The sequence below is a fragment of the Annulohypoxylon truncatum genome (genome assembly GCF_022578515.1).
Source record: "Annulohypoxylon truncatum strain CBS 140777 unplaced genomic scaffold F4807scaffold_6, whole genome shotgun sequence".
Classification (NCBI taxonomy): Eukaryota; Fungi; Ascomycota; class Sordariomycetes; order Xylariales; family Hypoxylaceae; genus Annulohypoxylon; species Annulohypoxylon truncatum.
In genome coordinates, this window is record NW_025953792.1 from 868,054 (window position 1) to 887,974 (window position 19,921).

The window sequence follows — 19,921 nt, forward strand, 5'->3', positions numbered from 1 at the left end:
CCCCCCCCCCGCCCCCCGCCCGCCCCCCCCCCCGCCCCCCGCCGCCCCCCCCCCCCCCCCCCCCCCCCCCCCCCACAGGTTTTTATTCTTTAGCGAATAGCAGAGGAAATCAATCGACCTTAAGACGAGTTAGACTTCAAGACTAAGAACTCGAAAAGCTTCGGGTTTGAGGCACGAATAGACAATGGGCGGCCCTGTCCTTGTCTTGTGATTATTCTGGTATGTTAACTACCACCACTGTTTAGATTGTATATAGGGGTTAACGTTAAGGACCTAGGTAAGCTACAAAGCAACGACCTGCTTATAATCCTCATTGTGTTAGCACTACATGGCTCTCGTATCGAGATAATAGAGCCACATCATTTGCGGCTCCTCATCCCAATACATTTCAATGAAGGTGAAATCTGGCTGGTAGATAATATATAGACGTCAAAGGTCGTGCATTAGTACCTTGTTTCGTCATGTTGGCTTCATATAGTAATGAAAGTACATTCACTAGGATTTATTCACACATACGTTGTTGAACTAATGATGAGCTGCCGGACCGGATCCCCAGGAAAAGACTTCCAACACATCGTGGGAGGAAGATTTGGCCCAGTTGTTCATTTGTACCTAGACATCAATAGATGGCCGAAATCCTTAGAAAATTTTACATCAATGTGTACCATTAGAACCGGGACGAAGCAGAAATCATGGAGTGTATCTCAAGAGTAGTTACAAAAGGGAAGGAGATGCGAGCTGGAGTGTTGCTGAGTAAGAATCTTACGAAAGGGACCTCAAATATTAATAGATTGCATAAACCGCATGGAAGTAGTTTGAATATTGGATTAATTCATTGTTGGTAGGACAGGTAGGTGCATTATAGATGGCTGTGGTAGTTGCCGAAAAGCAAATACGTGACGTCATGGTTTATCTCATTGATGGCGTGCTACAAACACTCCTCAACTGCATGTGTACCTTTCATTTGGTACCTATGAGGTTCCTTATAAACTCTTACCCAAGATCATATCCAAGATCATACTCTCGTACTCCGATTAAATACACTCCATCGTACTACCATGAGTTCTACACTCATCATAGGTGCCACCAGGGGTTTAGGAGCCGCTTTGGTGAAAGAATATGCTTCAGATCCATCAACGCCCGTTTTTGCGACCACGAGATCCGGCGATACGCCAAGTGGATTTCCAAATCATGTTAAATGGCTCTCCGGCATTGACCTGACGAAACCCATTGTCGGGGAGAATCTCACTAGTCAGCTTAAAGGACAGAAACCACTAGATGTCGTTGTATGTTATAGGTTGTTGCTTTGGCGATATCCCGTCACTGATCTCATCACCCTAGATTATCAGTGCTGGTCGATTCACGACTGAGGACTTTTCGGCTGAGAAAGGTCCGAATTGGAATGAAGAAGTGACCATGTATACGACAAGCTCTATTGCGCCGGTGTTTATCGTGCATAGCCTTGCTCATGCCGGTCTCTTGAAATCTGGCTCCAAGATAATCCTAGTTTCTAGCGAGGCTGGAAGCATCACTCTCCGACATGAGAAAGAAGGCGGCGGGAACTACGCGCACCACGCAAGCAAAGCTGCACTGAACATGGCCGGCAAGCTTCTTGCCATCGACCTGAAGGAAAAGGGCATTGTCGTCAGCATCATCCATCCAGGTTTCATGCGTACCGAGATGACCAAAGGTGTCGGCTTCGACAAACATTGGGACGCAGGTGGCGGTGAGCGATTGCGATCCACATCTTGTAAATCGTGGGGCTAATATGTGAGCCATCCAGCCGTAACCCCAGAAGAAGCGGCGAAGAGCCTCGTGGAGTGGACGAACAAGCTAGATATTAGCAAGTCCGGGGAATATTGGGCACCTCGTGGTCCACGTAAGTCTTAATCCCAGATAGATTGAAACTAGGCTGCATTTGTCACTGACGTTGAGCAACAGGAGATATCGGTATGGCCGAAACTGTGCTTGGGAAGAATCTCGAGACGCCATTGAAGCTGCCTTGGTAATTTGGATTTCCGGATGACGGAGAAGTTTTATAGACAATACTCGTTGATGTCAGTCTGCGTCCGGACTCTATTGATTGGTCTTCAAATAGGAGTTCCGTGAAGTTGAAGGAAAACCTAAAAATGACATAGCGAACGAGATAATTAGTCTCCGTTTATCGCTCATTTCCTACCTAGGTAGGTAGAATGAGAATTTCTTCTTCTTTCTGTTCTCGTAGTAAGCAGATATCAATGACATCCAAACAATCTTGTCTTTCGTTCCTTAATGGGGTATGATATTGAAAAGAAAAAAGGGGCGGCAGTCGAGGATCGAACACCTGGACAGCACTTAGCTAGCAGATGCAGGACTACCCCACAGAAACGCCAAGGGGCTTGAATTCAACCTCCATTGTGGGGAGTTTCCTTTTCGGCTACAACGGTCTACAGTGGCTTGACGCCGCGTACCTGAAAAGGGGTCCTGGAATCCCTCATCACATGCGTTGCAACAGAAGATTCTCGGTTCGATGTTGCTGTATGTATAACATTCTCGTGAATCTGTGATCTGTTATCCCATAAAAACATGCTTAAGACACCTTTCGGGATATATGTATCCAGGCAATCATTCGTTAGGAATCCTACCCAGATCTTGTCGTTCATCCGTGCCCCTGGACCGCATCCCTTACTTGCCTCTTTCGAAATATGCATGTGCGTATTACCTCGCCGAGTGGATGGATAATCACGCAGCAAGCTAGCGTTACACGTGCTATTGTATATCCAGGTACATATGCGTGTGCTGTAGTTTCTAGGGATAAAGCGCCGGTAGGATAAATCATCGCACGAATAGGCTCTTCCGGTAACTTACGAAATTCATCGTTTGTGTGCTAGTCCGGTCTGCATGGTAGAATCTAGAAGCGCACGCCAAGCCTTGAAATCCTGGTGTTTACTTTTTGGTGTTGGAGCTGAAGAATAGTCGGTCGAGAGAACTTGAAGATACTTGTGTGAGAGTTGGAGCTGATTCGGACTGCCCCTCACGAGCTGAAATATATTTCATGGTGCCTACCTATGTAGGTAATGGAGGCTTGGTGTTGTAAGTCGAGCTGTCAAGGTTTAAACCAGATAGAAATAATAACCGTAAGGCAACTTTCGCTTTAGTTGGCTATGAAAGTTGGTGACACAAGGTTATTCTAGGCCGGAGCTAAAAGTGTAGCCTGAATTCATAGATGTGTAATAATGTACACATATTTGTCTGCATAGACGCACGTATGTAAATCAATACATGCATCTATTGATCTGATGTTTTATCCCGGCCGTTATCAAGCTAGCCACAACTCTTGGACTCCTTTAATTCCTATGCCGCAATATGAAGTACATAGTTATATTCAATGCTATCTTTCTGAACCATGTGTCCTTTGTGAAATTATTGAAATTATTGATACCAAGTAGAGATGATAGCTTTCGATCGATACGAGTTGATGCGACCCTTTTTAGGTAGGTCCAGGTCCCTGTCGGCTATTTTATGTCGTTAGATGCCCCTTCGCAAGGGCCTTATGCATGGCGGTAAAGGTAATTAATCGTGGTATGGATTGCATATTTTATTTTATTCTAATCTGACTATTCCACTTTGGTATTACCAGCAGACAAGGTCGCCCTGTCGCTTCCCCCGGATACTGTGTATTGTTGCCCTTTACGAAATTCCACTAACCTAATCCTAACATTTCCATATAATAAATAAGAAGGTTCCCGCTAGGCCTCGCAGGCCTCGGTTCCTAAACTCAATTGATAGACTTCTTTTGTCTCTTCCGAGTTTCGTCGCGATCTTGGTGGTTTCTAACTTTTTAACTCTTAATTCTTGATTCTCTTCAGAGGACACTTGCTCCAGCGCTCCGGATATTATTAACATACGCGATTGCGAAACTGTTGGCCCATCCCGCTAGTCACTCGTTTTGTCGATCCCCATCGATATCCCCTTGTCCTGTCCTGTCAGAAACGAGCCAGGACGAAGAGACCCCCATCTTAAATCAATTAGAGTCCACAGCGGGAGACAGCACCATCCCACTTAATTTTTCTTAGTACCGCCCGTTAGTTAATAGGGGTCTTCGCGGACATCGTCAACCCGGACGGGAAGGGGGGTTTAGAAAAGAGAGGAGAGCCGACCAGACCGAAGAACATTGGAAATCAAGCTAGCCAAGGAAAATCTTGTCACCCGACCTCAAAGAAAGGGCAGATTCCCGATGATTACCAAATAAACCAAATAAACCATCCTTTTATCGATCGGTAGCACGCTCTCACAACTTCGTACAACTTCTCCCCTCTTCGCAATCCGCCAAGTTGTCCCCCATAAGATTTTTAGGTTTTCGAGCAGCGAACAACGCAGAATACATCCATACCTACATATTTCGAAACACTGTACTTGGTACAGGTGCAACGACAAACCAAGAAAGCCGCGACCGGGCAACACGACTCGTTCTTGCTTCTCGAATTTCGTACTAATTGTGCTAATCAACGGTCGTAATCTTTTTGCGAATCGCAACTTCCACACAGGTTCCTTGCATTTTAAGTGCAGAACAACCTAACGCGCGTTTCCGTAACGGTCTAAAAGCAGCCCTGAGCCGTGGACACCTTTCCCAACTTAACCACTTAACCATCACCACTCACACCTTTTCGACGCCTATTCATTCACACACCTATTTTCATCTTTGGCCCAAGAGCTGACCACAACTAACCCACCATTACGGCCACCTAACCAGTGGATGTCGCATTCTCTACCTAATCTCACCTATCAATTCGATTGGTATCCTTTCTAATCTCATTTGTACCGGCAAAGTACGTGTCGCGTCAGGTTTCAAGCAGCGGCAAACGTCATCATCGGTCCGCTACAGGTCCCAAGTTCAATTTAGCAATTTAGGTCGACTAAGGCCAGCTTGGGTCGACTTGGCAAATTATTCTAGCCACCCTGACGATCGTCGTCTATCTCTTCCACCCCTGACACACTTAGACACCACCTCAACCAAAGCTTGCTGCAGAATCCAAACTGCGCAACCACCCGAGTTTGATTTTAGAGCCCTAACCGAGTCGACTATTGGTTGACCGGGTCGGAAACCATCAATCAGTCATTTTTCACGGCATTTCTCACATCCTCGATTTACAACGACGGGGCGCTACCCGGCATCCCCTGCGAGATTCCGGAGATCCTGTACCGAAAACAGGGAAATTTAACGACGATGTCCACGCACTCAGCAGACCTTCTGGGTAAGTAGAAATTCCAAGATAATGCTGGCTCCGCCTCCCCCTTTCCATCCGAACTATATCTGGATGGTACAAGCATTAAGGACGATAAGGAGGTCGGTTACGGTCCACTTATCAGGACCATTTGCCTGTTTCATTTGTAGAAATTGATGTTTCACAATCGCCTATCACAGTCGTCATTCCCATTGCAACAAAATCTGCACTGGTCCGGTTAATAGCTAACTATCGCTTGTTTGTCATGCAATAGGTCTATATGATAATGGCCCAAGCACCCAATCCGCTGGCCTGACGCTTAATCTTTCGTCAAACAACCCCTTTCGCAACCGAGCTGCTTCGCCCAATAGCTTGACGTCCCCTCCCCATTCACCATTTGATGACCCCCCTCCGCCTCCCAGACCTACTTCAAGGAACCCTTTCCTCGATCCCTCTAACCAACCATCAACAGCTCGTGTGAGTTCACCAGACAAGATGGCACCTCAGGATCAAAAGACTGGAGTCGATGACTTATTTGTAAGTTGCCGAATTTTATGTTCCATTTGCATGGATTAAAAGTTGTCGCAATTTATAATTGAAATTGCTGACATTTACGCAATTAGGGAAGCTTGTCGCTCGAGGACAAATCTCGACAGGCTCCTGGACGACCGATGAATCGCCCCCCTGGAGCCCCGCCTCGAGGCGAAAACAATCCTCCTCGCGGTCGCGCCGCACCACCTTCTTCATCGCACAGGCCAACCCGATCGCAAGAAGAAGCCCTGAAAGCGCGCCGATTGCCTAGCGCCTCGGTCGGAGAGAAGAATGCGCCCTCACCTCAGAAGCGACCGTCGGAACGCCGCCCTCGACGTAACAGCGATTCTTCGATGTTGGAGAAGCCTTTGACGGACGAAGAGAAGAAGGCACGTGAGCTTAAACGCAAGGAGCGCGAGCGACGTCACCGCGACGGTAAAGATAAGCCTCGCACTGGTCGAAAACTCGATATTATCGATCAACTTGATGCTACGAGCATTTATGGAACTGGACGTAAGTTGCCACCAGGCATTTTTTTTAACTTCAAACTTCACGTGCTCACTCAATTCTAGTATTCCATCACGATGGTCCATTTGATGCCTGCAATCCGCACCGAAACCGCAAGGGCAGCCGCCGTGCACCGATGCAGGCGTTCGCTAAGGATTCGGCCAACAATTCTATCGGTGGCGCAGGTCCCCTTACTCAAAGACCCGACCACAAGCAATTCATGGGACAAGAGCCACATGAAGCTTCCGCCATGTTCAGTACTGCGGCCAAAGAAAGGAATGGAAGTAAGAGCGAGGCGACCTTCTTCGATCCGAAGCAGGCGGGTGAATTAGTCGATGGCGAGGAGACTCTTGGACTGGGATCATCGACTTTCCTGGAGGGTACCCCGGCAGCCCGTGCGGCAATTCAACGAAACCAGGCCGAGACAGCGCAAGAGTTCATGGAGCAGGGTTTGGGAAGAAAGAAGTCGGTGGTTCAGCGTTTCCGAAGCATCAAGCGCCCCGCGCGTGACTACAGCGATTCCCCACGAATTACCAGTCCGGACAGCTACTATACCCCGAAGTCGGGTGACATATCGGCCGGTGGCACTAATGGAGAAAGGAACCCGTTCTTCACGGAGTTCGACAGAACAGAGGAGCGCATCTCTGTCAAACGTTCAGATTCGAACCCGGTTAGTCCAACGCTCTCCGGTCCTGGTCTGGAGCGTCGAACGACTGATGATGGAGTAGTAACAGCCGAATCGCCGGACGGATCGAAGCCGGGAAGCAACGGATTCCTATCGCGCGTCAGGAGCCTGAAGGGAGGGAAACGACAGCGACCGGAACCACCTAGCAGGGACTTCTCGGCACCGAAACCTGGCATGGCGATCTGAAACCGAGTTGCGAGAAGACTAATGAGTAGTGTTGTGGATTATTTCTCATAAGGTAGCTGATACATGCAGCTGCATTCAGGACTTGAGCCAGGTTCGGTAGTTACTAGAGACAATAACAGTACATGGTGTTTGTAAACTTCGGATTTCACGCCGATCTATGACGGCGAATTCATGACGATTACTTCAAGAAACTTTTCTCTGTTGAAAGTGCAAAATGGGCGTGGCTGGAGAAGACGAGATATGGGAGAGCTTCTAGGCGCCGGCAACTTGCATCAACACTCATTTGATGAGGCTCACCTTTGTGTCTGGATAGCTTCTTGCGTTGTCTTATTAGGAAGGAGCGGCAGGTCCGGATGGTCTGTCAGCATTACTAGTGGAGGCAGCAAAAGGAAATTAGGGGAGACATTGGTATTGCTAGTGGTCATCAGGTGAAGTTCATGCAGATTGAGATGAACGAATCGAGGCCTAGTTGTATGATGATACAGGTAGCTAGCTATAGAAACATGCTCTGCTTTGAGAAAAGAAAAAAAGGAATAAAGGATACTTTGATATGAATGTGTAAATTCTCCACTTTGGAGAACCTTCGCATAATACATTTCTAGGAACAAATTCCATTAATCATGAATTATCTAAGTTACATACATAAACATGGAAGTACGGGATGGTTCAACCGTAGAGTTGCTGCGAAATACTGCTTTGCGACCGATAGTTTAGCGAGCGATCGATCGAGATTAGCAAATGCTCTTTTCTTCCCAAGGTACCTAACCTAGTCAATTCGCAAACAGGTTTCACCCTCACTATTTTCCCACTTCACCATTCGACCTTCCGATTCGAACGGCAGCTCAACCAACCCCCCGGGACGATGTAACACCATGGAGTTCGACGGACAGGATTCGGGCCCTATACCGCTTGCCACCTCGCAAGCTAGCTCGCACTTTCCCCTGCTGGAGCCGGTGTCGGGCGCGATGCTATTCGAGCTCGAGACCGCGAGGCGTGCAGGGCTGAGGCGTCGCGGAGCGCTGAAGACCGGGTCCGCCGAGATCGACGAGAGCGTGCTGTTAGGCGGCTTCGAGCGCGGGCAAGTGGCTGGTGTTAGTGCTGAGGAGGCGGAGTTTGGGGTTCTGGTGAGTTTCCTTTTCCTCGCGAGACGATGAGATTGGGGAAATGGGGGATGAACGGGCAAGGGGGACAGATAGAGAGAGAGGGTATGGCTAATGTGCGTATAGGTCGGACTGCACACCGTAGCACATGCTACGGTCTTCGGCGCCGCGCGGAAAGCGACTATTATTACTACGCTGGCGCCTGCGGCTATCCTGCCTATGCTAAGGGATGTCATCAGGGTGCAGGTCCAGGCTAAGTTCGGCCCGGCTGCGGCTCATAGGCAGCAGGAGGTGAATGCAGAAGTGAGACGTTGTCTAGAATTGATATCTGTCTCGAGGGTCTTTGATGTCGAGGGCTTGTGGGAGGTTATTAGTGAGATTGAGACGCCTCCTTCGCCTTCTCCTCCTAGTCCTTCGGTGACAGCTAGTGCAAAGGAGGAAAGAGAGTTGGGAGGTGGTGTGTCTGCTATGAACGAAGTGCCAACTCTGCAAATATCAGGGAGTCCAAGACTATCTTCCCAAAGACCAGCCGAAAAAGTTGGGAGCGAGGCGGCACCGAAGATTCCTATTCTCCCTTCTCTACGATCACCTCCTAGGATAGAGAGAACGGAGGTAGGAGATAGCGAGGACGATGAAGATGAAGAGCTTAGCTTGTCTTCGTCGTCGTCACCGGCACAAAAACTATCTACGCCGTCTCCTAGGCCTCCATCTTCACATCCACCCATACCCTCAGCACCTTCACCATCGCCTCCCGCCGCACCAACTACTTCTTCTCCGACAAAAGCGCCAACACCTACAAACAAACAGGAAGAACCCTCCCATATCCCCGACATAATCCTAATAACGCACTTCTCCACCCTTCTCACAAACCTCTTCACCCGCTCCGCCGACAACAAAACCGGCGCGCACACCACCCTGCAGCTGCTCTCCTCGCACCTACGGTACCTGTCCCGATCCGCAGCCGGACCGCTCATCATGCTCCTCAACACCACATCCACCACATCCACCTCCTCATACTCATCCACCACCACAACTCCAAATGCCCCGCATCCACATACTACCACGGCGTCGAAAACCCGTTCTTTAGAACCGACGCTACGCTCTATATTCAACTCAGGCCCGGCGAAACGCGGAGGCGGAGACGGAAACGCCAGACGTCATACCTATACCACAAAACCCGCCTTCGGCGCCACCTTCGCGCAGTTCCTCGACCTGCACCTCCTCTGCACACGTATTCCGCGCACGCGGTCCGACGCCGAGACCCTATTTGCTCCGGGGGGAGATAGCAACAACAACAGCAACACGTCTATCGGCGCGGGTGAAGCGAGGTATAGTTGGGTAGTCGAAGTACTGCTCGACGAGCTCGGGGTCTGGGAGTGGGATAACAACGACGATGGCAACGACGACGGCGGTGACGAAATGGATAAGAAAGACGGTGCGATGACGACGTGGACGAGGAGGAGGAGCCGCGAGCAGCGCTGGGGCGCGGTGGATGTGCGCTCGGGCGTGAGACTCGTCGATGCGTCGTTTCGGCGAGCGACGCGGATTCAGGGGCCTGTGAGGCTCGCTGCTGGGTTTGGAGGACCGCCTTCGAGGGGTTTGTGATGTGTGGAACTATGTACGTCCGTGCTAAGGTTACTGAAGAATCACGAAGGAATGTTGAGAGTGGACTTCCGATATGGCATGATGACGCGATGCTGGCTGCTTATTTTGCTCTACCTAAACAAATGCAAGACACCTTGTCCTGTTCCATGTTGGTACTCAACTGCAACCACTCGATCCCAAATGCATGACCTAAACTGAAGTACATAATGAGTGAAGCTTTTATCAAACATGATGATACATGAGTAATGCAATCTTAGTCTGTAACTTTTGCGCCGCCTCCCCTTTCTATTTTTGTGCAAATAGAAGATAGATGACATGCGTTTCGCCCTATACAGACCCGGTCCCATATCCGTTTCAAATTCTGGCCCAATTTTCCATATCGTACTTATCATATCATACCGTCCACATCCTCATGTACTCATACTCGTCACATCATCGCAACCATCCACTCGTTCATACTACCTCGGTAACTTTTCCCCTATCACAACTCCACCTGCGCATCCTCTTGCTTAACCTCGTCAACTTCTACCTCCGTTGCATTCTCATCCTCAAATCCCTCCTGAACGAAAGGCTCAAGTCGTTCAATAAGCTCTGTGACACTAATTCCCTCATCACTCTCCCCATCCCAAACGCCGCGGTGCTTCCGCGGGTGCGGTGGGATCAACACTGAGTCCACGACCTGGACGACGCCATCCTTGGCCAGTCCATCCTGGACCGCGACGCCGATGCGCCCGTTCAACTTGACCCGGATAAAGCCATGCCAACGCGCGATATCGACGCCGATGTGCTTGTCGCCGAGCAGGGTCGGTAGATCGATATGGAAGTGGCCGTCTGCACTCTCTCCTACCTCGCCTGATTCTGGCGCTTTCTGATGTCCGTAATACGCGTCCGAGTACAGCGTCTCATTGGCCACGACGTGGTAGGCGAGCAGCGCGCGCAGAAAATGCAGACCTTTCGGCGTGTTGAAGAGGAAGGCGTTGGCGCGGGGCCCGAGCTTCTTGAAGGCTAAGTTCGTGGGGGCGAAGACGGTTAGGCCGGTTAGTGCTGGTCCGGATGAGTTGGAGTGGTGGTGGTGATGATGAGTGAAGCCTGTTTTCTCCGCGGCGAGCTCGAGGGTGGAGAATTTGGTAGGGAAGAGCGAGATTAGGCGTTTGGCTGGCGGCGGGGGAACTAGAATGCTGTCGACGGCATGAAGGGCGCCGTTGGAGGTGATCTAGAGAGGGGTTAGCGATGGGACAAGGGGGGAAAAGGCGAAGAGGAGACGCACCAGGTTGGCATAGACGACCTTGCTGTAGAAGTTCAGCTTCACGCCGAACAGACCCACGCTAACGCGTATCCTTTGAGGTCGACCACCTAGATGTTCCTCCTCGAACGCTGTCGGAAGCGTGTGAGAAGAGAGTACACGGCCGGCGGGGTAGAAGTCGGGGAGGATGTGGTACTTGACGAGCTTCTCGACGAATTCCTTGGGAGGCTTGTGGTTCTTGACGTGATCGGGGATCTTCTCGAAGGCTTTGTCAGTAGGCACGAAGATGGTTACGTTGGCCGATGTACTATTTAGCTTGTCGATCATCTCCGGGAAGTCGTCGAGCATCTTGGCAAACTTGGTAGTGTGATTTGATGCGTGGAGGGTCTGGTACACCGTCAGATTTGTGAAATGTCCTCGAGGTCCATGAGGTCCATGAGGCCCGTGAGGTCCATGAGGTCCATGAGGTCCGTCGGCATAATCTGACGGGTCGAGGAAATCGGTAATATCGGACCCAATGTCGATTTCAAGCCCCTCGGCTACAATACCCTTGAGCTTGTTTGTCTGCCTTTCGGGACCGTCGAAGGCGTTGTCGAGGGTGTCTTCGATGGATGAGAGAAGCGTGTTGGCACCGTGGCAGAAGTGGTCCCGCCACGAGGAGGCCGTCTTCTCCACCTTCTGCTCTGCATCAAGGACGAGCTGGTTTGCCGTAGCCTCGTCGGGTATGACGATGGCGGCGGCTGTTGCCACGAATGGCAGGAGTGTATCTGAATATCTCATACTGATTACCTTCCCTCAGTACACAATACCGTTTGGACGGATGGCAATTAAGAGTTTCGGGATTTACGGAAGTGGGCAAGTTATAAGTGTGCGAGGCACAGCTGCCTTGAGCCTATTAGACGACGTCTTTCAAGGCAAGGGGACTCGGGCGGCTGCTGACGTAGGTCAAGCCCGGAATAGGTAACTGATGGTTCGAATCACAGTGGATAAATATGTAGGTGATTTTACAGAGGCAGGTAGATTATGTACATGCAAATTGAAGGAAGAACGAACTGAACGACAGATGAAGATGATCTTATTACTTGCTGCCTGCTATGTCTGTGGAACGAGACTAATCTAATGCGGTGTGAGGCGTAAGGTGATTTCAACTGGTCTTCGCGTCATGATCGATACGTACACATACGTACATGTGCTGAGTTGTTAGGTAAAAAGAACAATCGAAGGGAAAGAACTTACGTTACGTCTGACGTCTTACGTCTCCTCCCCTTTCGCCTGCCCCTCATTGGCTCCTCGGAGCCTTTCCAGCTGCAGGCGGGACTTAGAGAGCTCATCCCTGCCGCCCTATGTGTCTCAGCCCCGGTTTTGTACCATCAGGCCGGATAGTTGGAGGGTCCGCTTCCCGATCATGATTCCTATTGGCTAGAACCCTTAGTGCGAATAACTTTGATATGTATATACAGAATAGGTGCTGTGTGATTGGTGAATACAATTTCCTTGTTTTCTTTCCTCTGCAAAATGGCAATATTGCTTTATACACAAATCATGTCCAACAACCCCTTTATTTTGGCTAGGATGGAGTCTAGCCCCTTTATTCCCTCTTATACTCGACAACCAAGTACATTTTCAATCTTTATTTATTGCAGTGCGGCATACCCATAAACCTTAGTATAGTATACGATAATATGGCGAAATTAATAATCTATGTGATTCTAAGTCGTAACTTAGATGCGTCTCAACTTCAACAGATGAACAATGGCTGATTCCGCATTACTTAGTATACTAATGACTACCTAGGTAGATTGCTTATTTAACAATGAGATCGTTTCGACTCATATAGGCCTCAGAACTTGCAATTGTTACGAAACAATTAGCTACGTTCGCCAACTACAGTCTGTATTCGCGGCTATTAATTAGTGCCTTCAATGCCGTCTCTCATGAGCTTGGAACCGAAGCACCAAGCCACGAAGCTTATACCCTATTCACAATTTATTAACCGAGAGTAGAACATTTACGATACACGAGAAACACCATGGATCCCCCTACAGAAGAGTGGAAGAAATGGCGAGATGAGTGGACAAGCCGGCTCACTGTGCCAACGATGGCCTTGAGCCGTTTCATCCCCGAGATCCCGCGCATTCCGCTTTTAGCATGCGTCGAATCTGCGTATACAGAAGCTGCTTTCCGTGAATTTTACGAGGACTGTATTAGACCAGCTTTACGTATCCCCTTTCATGCCATCCAAGGCGTTCGCATGACAGCCGAGAACGAAATGCGCATTCAGCTAAGGACGCTCAGAAGGGCCGTAGTCGACTTCGAGAAGGAGCCAGATACCGATATATCACGGTTTAATATCGCATCAGGAGTTCGTCGGCGGGAGCTGAAGCAGGATTGGTACGGCTACGATCACATAGCACATTTTATGCGACGAGTATATCAATTTGGCTTGAGAGTTAACCTTATCAGTGAGCACATACTGGACCCAGACAAGCGAATCATGATGGTACTCGGTGCGTTTATGATTTATATGCGCATCCAGTCGATGGACGAATATCCGGAATTACAACATCCTCTAGATGCATCTGGGAATAGTTTATCAATCACAGGCAGCCCAGACCACTGGTTTGATCGTTTCAATAGCCATGAGGCGGATACATATGACCAGTTGGAAGCTAGGTTGAAAATCATCGCCGATAAGATTGAGGATTCGTTTGGTAAAGGAATACGAGATAGGTATCACGAGCACGCCCATTTCTTCCGGATATTTGTCGAATATGCGAAGCTCAAATTCCGACAACTAATCTATCCTGAAGCATCAGAATGGTGGTGGTATTGTGAGAAGGGATTTGCTCTCCCCTATCTTATCCCAACGCTTGGAACAGGTACCTAAACTGGCAACGAAAGATTATGTAGGCAGTGTAAGCAATATACTACGCACATAGGTAGGTATAATTTGACTTAATTTTTTGAACACTACCAGTGCTCATATCAACGTGATTACTTCCATGTATGATTTGTGTGAAAACAGTTGCAAGTACCCGTGTGCTCAAACTGAAGTTGTCATTCCTGAAGGGTTCTCAACACGCAGACTCTCTACCCCTATTCTAACCATAGCTTATGGCGCTAGCAACCCCTGAATACACCACCATTCCGAACCCCTAACATCCTCTCTCGTAACCACCACCACCCCTCCCCCGTCACTCGTCAAGGAACTCCTCAAGAATACGATTGAACTTCTCCGGGTTCTCAAAGAACATAAAATGGCTCCCTCCCTCCTCCTTCTCAAACACCACCTGCCGCGCATTCTTCCCGACCTGTCCCACAATCCACTCCCCGCTCTCAACCGGCAGCAAGCTACCCTTAGCTGAGATAACCAGCACCGGCACATCGAACCGCGGGAACACATCTCCCCAATCATGCATCGCATGCCCCAACATCATCTTCGCCGCAACCTCATTCGGCGCCTTCGCGCTCTGCCGCGCCGCCCACTCGAACTCCTCCTCATCCACGCCCTCGCTGTAAAACCTCCTCGCGAACTGCTTCCTCACCTCGTCGCCCCCCGGCCCCGTGAGCAGGGCCACGGTCTCGTATAACGCATCCGCGGAAAACGAGCCGCCCGCTTGTAACTTCTGCTCGTCGGACCAGGTGGGCTGGGACACGAGCGTCCGCGCCTGATCTACAAAAACGACCTTCGCGATGCGCGTGCGCGGGAACAGGTCCCGGTGCGCCCATATGACGCTCGCGCCCATGGAGTGTCCGACGAGCGTCACGGCGCGCAGGTCGAGTTGGTTCAGCAGCGCGTCCAGGTCCGCGGCTAAGCGGGGGACGCGGTACCCGAAGGCCGGCTTGTCGGAGTCGCCGTGGCCGCGGTGGTCGTACGTCGTTACGCGGAAGCGGGTCTGGAAGTGGGACACTTGCTTGTGGAATTGCGCGGCCGTTTGGATCCACCCGGGGATGAAGACTATGTTGGGGCCGGTCGGAGGGCCGGACTGCGAGTATGCGAGGCGCACGTTGTCGGGGAGGGTTATGAAGCCGGTTGTTGCGGCGGCCATGGTGGTGGTGTGGTTTTGGTGGTGTTGGTTGGGATTGGAGTGTGGGGTTAGGGGTGAGATGTTGAAGTGGGTTATTTAAATAATCATGAATAAAAAGGTATGTGTAACCTCGTTAGACGTAAAGAGGATACGGAGTATATGTACGACCGATTTCCATCAAAGAAGGCCGTAGCTGTCCCTCTTTATAGACGAACCGGTGGGGGTTTCACTGGCTATTTATGGATAGCACGTTACACACTAGGAAACATGCCTTACCTCGTGCATAAGTAGCGTCGATCTCTCTATGGCTATCGATATGACATTTGTCAGCATAGGCCTGACTCCTTGCATGGCGTTGGTCGACAATTATTTCGCTCTTGGTTTCCTAAATCTGGTAATGATTTAGGTGAGCATTATGTGGTTGATATGACAGGAATTCGAACTATTGATCAGCTGTGAACCATTTAGCTTGTGAATCCGATTTTGTGTAACGGCAGGCATGGTGGTATCCCTCCGCTGCATGTGTAGGTATAGCTTGGTGTACTAACTAGGATTGGGGATGGTGTGTATTCAAGGACTCTATACTCAGGGGTATGGCTGGCATCAGCACTATATGCAAGATCTGCATTGTGACTTTTAGTAGCTAAGCTATTGTCAGCCCTACGCGAACGGGTGACATATCGGGGCAATTAGTAGATAAGATATGACATCCTTCATCAGCGTGTGTTATATCTATTGATATTGGTTGATTCGATGTTGGATTGATGCTAACCGAGTTCTCCGAATTCCCCTCTCGAGATAGACTGGTTCGGTGAAGGTCTCGGTAGAGAGTTCGAAAAAGCGCAGCAATTAATCCGAGAAAATCGGGAGCAGGACCTGCTCCCCGGTTGCCCGTTCAGGGACTTGATCGCATCATAGTACGCCACGGGCTTGCATGAAGTTGCACGGTTATTGATTCAACATGCATTTGTCACACCGACATAGACTTATATCACTTCGATTCATAAGTTAAGAATGTTATTTTTGTGTATAAAATTCCCCTATAGGACGCGCAGTGCCTATTATATACACAAGACTCCCTAGCTTTGACGGGGACATCGTGTATGAAGAAGAGACTTCAGAGTCTATTCTCTTCAAATACAAAAATAACGAGAGGGTATCGCTTAAACAAATATGTGCCTGTGAACTCCCAGAAATCCGAAATTCCCCCAAACGCCAACGAACCCGCTAGTGGCGCGAGCGGATTCAAGCCTCTGTAGGCGAGATGACGTTAATGTGCATCTCAAGCCTAATCACGACTGGACGGACGAGTTCCAAGTCGGAAGTGAAGGTAGGTGGTGGTATCCGTGGCTCTGAAGGCGGCGGCCACGGCCGCGGCGATATATAGGTATGCCGGATAGAGAAAGTATCGATTATTGTTATATACTTGCCTTACTGGGGCAAGTTTTTATAGTTAAATTAGGACTTTTTTAGTCATTTAATCACGCTGCGGCGTTCTTATCCGAGGTGTAGTCGACATGAGGTCGTGTGGGTGATGATGAGATGGTGAGATGATATGATATTATTCGAAGACATCGGTGCCGGCGACGGAGGCTAGGCGGGCGAGGTTGCTTTGTCCGGGGCAAGCTGCGGTGTTCTTATCAAGTCGAAGATGATATAGAAGCTTGCGCGGGGAGCTAGGCAAGCCTAGGGTCGGAATGGTGTTGGTGGCTTTTACCGGGGCAGCTGCGGTGTTCTTGTCATACTAGAGTCGGTATGAAGTCGTGACGGTGACAAGGTTACTAAAGTGATATGACATAAATAGAACAATTCGGGGCCGGCGACGGTAACTAGGCCGGCAAGTCGCTTTTCCGGGGCAAGCTGCGGTGTTCTTATCCTAACTAAGGAGAGTCGACTCCGTCGGAAGCTAGGGAAGTCGACACGAAGCCGCCTGTATGACGGGCAGGCGACTCGTGTTGCGTTATCCGGGGCACGCTGCGGTGTTCTTGGCCATTGTCGGGGTTCGATGTCCGCGGCGGAAACTAGGCGGACATCTGTGCATTAACCGGGGCAGCTGCGGTGTTCTTGTCAGGCCGAAGAAGAAGAAGGGTGATGTCGTCGGATGTCGGAGGGTAGATAGATCGGGGGTCTGCGTTGACCGGGGCACGCTGCGGTGTTCTTGCCGATAGGGGGGAGGGTCCCGGCGTCGGAAACTAGGCGGGGACCGGGGCTTTAACCGGGGCAGCTGCGGTGTTCGGGTCGACAGTGAAGGGTAATGAATAGGGGTCGTCCTTCACTAGGAGGCCAGACAAGGTTCGGGCCTTGTGGGCCGGGGTGGTCGACGGAACGGGAGGATATCTACTGGCGGGAAAGCCTCTTTGGCTTCCGGCCCTTACACGCCTCCTCCTCTCTCTTCCAGAGACGTTGCTGGCGCCCCCGTTGGCTCAGCACGCCCTTTAACTCCTCCTCCACCGCTCCTAGTCCTTGGAGGGTGGAGATAGCCGATTCGCGGACACGTTCGTGCCCCTTATGAGCCGCCTCGAGCGCAGCCGTCGGGTCGGTGCGCTCGATGCCGCCATCCAGCTGGTACTGCTGGAGGACATGCATGGCGGCTCCCCCAACAGCCGAGTGCTCTTGCTGAGCAAGACTGAGCGCGTCCGTCAAGGACTCACACTCCTTCCAGCGCTTGGTCTTGCTCAACAGAGGAGTCGGGGTCTCGGGGGTCTTGGGGGTGTCGGCGGCGAGGAGGGAAGAGAGAGGGGTGGGAGGTGTGTATTGGAGAGTACACGGAGTGGTGGGATGAGGGGAGCTAGAAGGGAAGGAAGCGGGAGAAGAAGAAGGGGTGGGCTGTTGGAGGCTCTGGACACTCCGGGAGAGACGGTCGGACAACTCGCGCTCGGCGAGCACGAGTTGCTTCTCGTAGTGCTTTCGGCACTCCTTCTCAAACCGCACACAGTGCTTGCGGAATGAGGAGGAGTAGCTCTCCCGGAGCTCCTTCACCTCTCTCTTGAGCTCCCTTACCTTCTTCTCCATCGTCTTCTCCGTTTCCTTCGCAGTGGCCGCCTGGCTCTCTGCGTCCTTGATCGCTCGATCTTGGACCTCAGACAGCAGAGCCGAGGCGCTCTTCTGCTCGTTGTCGGACTTCTCCACTATAAAGAGAGTTAGTGGGTTATTAAACTAAAAAGGGGAGAAGGGATTCTTGTTTTGACTTACCCAACTCCATGTACTCTCTCTGCAAACCCTTGAGTTCTTCCTCAAGGGCCGCGTTTTGGCCCTGTAGACGGGCGCATTGGGCCTCGACGCTGGCGTCCGTGTCGACAACCATTGCGCCGCAAGATTGCTCAAGCTTGTCAAGCTTAAGCTTGAGGCGGCGGTTGTCGACATGGAGTCGCTGTCGGTCGCTTATGAGACCCTTGAAGACCTTCTTGGCCTTCTCTATGGCGCCCTTCTGCACCCTGTTCGCCTCTGTGAGACGAGAGACTTCCATCGTAGCTTGGTGATGGATGAAGTTCTTCTCGTCCCACAGGGCTTGACAGTGGCCCTGCAGAAGGGCGCACGCACGCTCAAGCTCCTCATATGAGGGCTTGGCGGCCGCGGCAACGGGAGCCTGGTAGGTTGCGGCGGGGGGGATTTCCCCGGGGTAACCGGACTGCATGGTTCCGGCGGTAGGGAAAGGGGAAGACATGGTGGCGGCGGCAGGGTAAGCGGTGACAGGACCAAAGGACATTGTGACTAGAGAATGGTTGTTAGTATTCATGTTTGAAAATGAAAATTGATGACTGAAAATCAGACTACTGGCTAAAGGTCAAGTGGAAGACTAGAACGATAATCGGGGATAGGCTGATGATTGAAGATGAGGAAAAGAACTTTCTTAAAAAAAGAGAGCAAGATTGTGGAAAATAGAAATAACAAGAAGAAATAATGGGTGGAAAAGCAGTCGCTTACTGGTGGTTAAGGTTGAATATGGAAATAGGAATTTTGGACTGACGATTGTATGAAAAGACGATGGTTGGGATGAAGTTTGAAGGTGATGATAATGGTGGCAGTGGCCAAGAAGACAGAAGTTGGTTGATTGCTTCAAATGAAAATGTCCGTTGCTTGATGTTTAAGGAAAAGATTGAAGACGGAGCAGGATGTAGAAAGTATTAATGTTGGTAAGGATAGTGTGGTAGGGTACGAGGTGATGACTCAAATGGATGAAAATTGGTACACCCACACATGAGAAAAAATTATTAAAAAAAGAAGCAATGACCAGGTATGCAGATTCTTATGCGGTAGCGGTTGTAATAATAGTCGAGGACGCAGATGATGGTTTGAGACGGAGATGAATATCGAATGCAAGTAGGGTAATCGAGGTGAAGGTAGAGGCGATATTCAAGGATGAAGATGCCACTTGGGTGAAGATAATGGATAATATTAAAGACGAAAAAATCTTACCGATAATGTAGTGACCTTGGATCAGATGAACTTTCACGATGAAGATTAGATCATTGATCAAGGGCAAAGTTGGTGGTGGAGGTGAAAGTGATGTTTGGGGATGAAGTTGATGGCCAAGATACTGGTTTGGGGCAGAGAAATCGGTAAGGGAGAATCGCCTAAGGAAATGCTTACTTACTAGTCGGGACGACGACAGTGGTGATGACAGTTGTGTGTGATGTTGAAAGTACAAGCGTGAGTTGAATTTGCAGGTATTTTTGTAAAAGCTGCGAATGTTCTAACTCTGGAAGCTTGTGGTGAGGAGAAGGAAAGAATCAAGAATTAAAATTGGTCTGGTAAAGTTTTGGTATATACCTGTGGGAAGAAGATGGCAGGGCGGTGATGAGACGGCCGTCATATGAAGTGGCAGAATCCCT

At 50.1% G+C, this 19,921-nt stretch overlaps 7 protein-coding genes across 7 annotated transcripts; 4 read left to right on the forward strand and 3 right to left on the reverse strand.

The window, feature by feature from the left end:
- Positions 1-811: 811 nt before the first annotated feature.
- On the forward strand, positions 812-2,218 carry F4807DRAFT_348562 (oxidoreductase). Its single transcript, XM_047995440.1, has 4 exons — positions 812-1,286; positions 1,342-1,726; positions 1,784-1,879; positions 1,942-2,218. Exons 1-4 carry the CDS (start codon positions 1,059-1,061, stop codon positions 2,007-2,009), a joined length of 777 nt encoding a protein of 258 aa, XP_047857277.1. The 5' UTR covers positions 812-1,058; the 3' UTR covers positions 2,010-2,218.
- Positions 2,219-5,213: 2,995 nt separating this feature from the next.
- F4807DRAFT_414341 (Pal1-domain-containing protein) lies at positions 5,214-7,737 on the forward strand. Its single transcript, XM_047996964.1, has 4 exons — positions 5,214-5,326; positions 5,479-5,741; positions 5,828-6,248; positions 6,308-7,737. The coding sequence occupies exons 2-4, from the start codon at positions 5,700-5,702 to the stop codon at positions 7,111-7,113; spliced, it is 1,269 nt and encodes a 422-aa protein (XP_047857278.1). The 5' UTR covers positions 5,214-5,326; positions 5,479-5,699; the 3' UTR covers positions 7,114-7,737.
- Positions 7,738-7,760: 23 nt separating this feature from the next.
- Positions 7,761-9,973, forward strand: F4807DRAFT_348668 (uncharacterized protein). The gene is made up of 2 exons (XM_047995441.1): positions 7,761-8,237; positions 8,340-9,973. The coding sequence occupies exons 1-2, from the start codon at positions 7,986-7,988 to the stop codon at positions 9,816-9,818; spliced, it is 1,731 nt and encodes a 576-aa protein (XP_047857279.1). The 5' UTR covers positions 7,761-7,985; the 3' UTR covers positions 9,819-9,973.
- On the reverse strand, positions 9,954-12,360 carry F4807DRAFT_414352 (FAS1 domain-containing protein). The gene is made up of 2 exons (XM_047996965.1): positions 11,086-12,360; positions 9,954-11,031 (listed from the first exon to the last, which is right to left on the reverse strand). Exons 1-2 carry the CDS (start codon positions 11,839-11,841, stop codon positions 10,300-10,302), a joined length of 1,488 nt encoding a protein of 495 aa, XP_047857280.1. The 5' UTR covers positions 11,842-12,360; the 3' UTR covers positions 9,954-10,299.
- A 548-nt stretch (positions 12,361-12,908) lies between these two features.
- F4807DRAFT_348756 (uncharacterized protein) lies at positions 12,909-14,126 on the forward strand. The gene has a single exon (XM_047995442.1). It carries the CDS (start codon positions 13,091-13,093, stop codon positions 13,946-13,948), a length of 858 nt encoding a protein of 285 aa, XP_047857281.1. The 5' UTR covers positions 12,909-13,090; the 3' UTR covers positions 13,949-14,126.
- Positions 14,127-14,255: 129 nt separating this feature from the next.
- On the reverse strand, positions 14,256-15,110 carry F4807DRAFT_457560 (alpha/beta-hydrolase; the record flags this gene model as incomplete). The annotated part of the gene is made up of 1 exon (XM_048001060.1): positions 14,256-15,110. One exon carries the CDS (start codon positions 15,108-15,110, stop codon positions 14,256-14,258), a length of 855 nt encoding a protein of 284 aa, XP_047857282.1.
- Positions 15,111-17,341: 2,231 nt separating this feature from the next.
- Positions 17,342-19,154, reverse strand: F4807DRAFT_348790 (uncharacterized protein). Its single transcript, XM_047995443.1, has 3 exons — positions 19,014-19,154; positions 18,282-18,800; positions 17,342-18,217 (listed from the first exon to the last, which is right to left on the reverse strand). Exons 2-3 carry the CDS (start codon positions 18,793-18,795, stop codon positions 17,427-17,429), a joined length of 1,305 nt encoding a protein of 434 aa, XP_047857283.1. The 5' UTR covers positions 18,796-18,800; positions 19,014-19,154; the 3' UTR covers positions 17,342-17,426.
- Between the last annotated feature and the right edge of the window lie 767 nt (positions 19,155-19,921).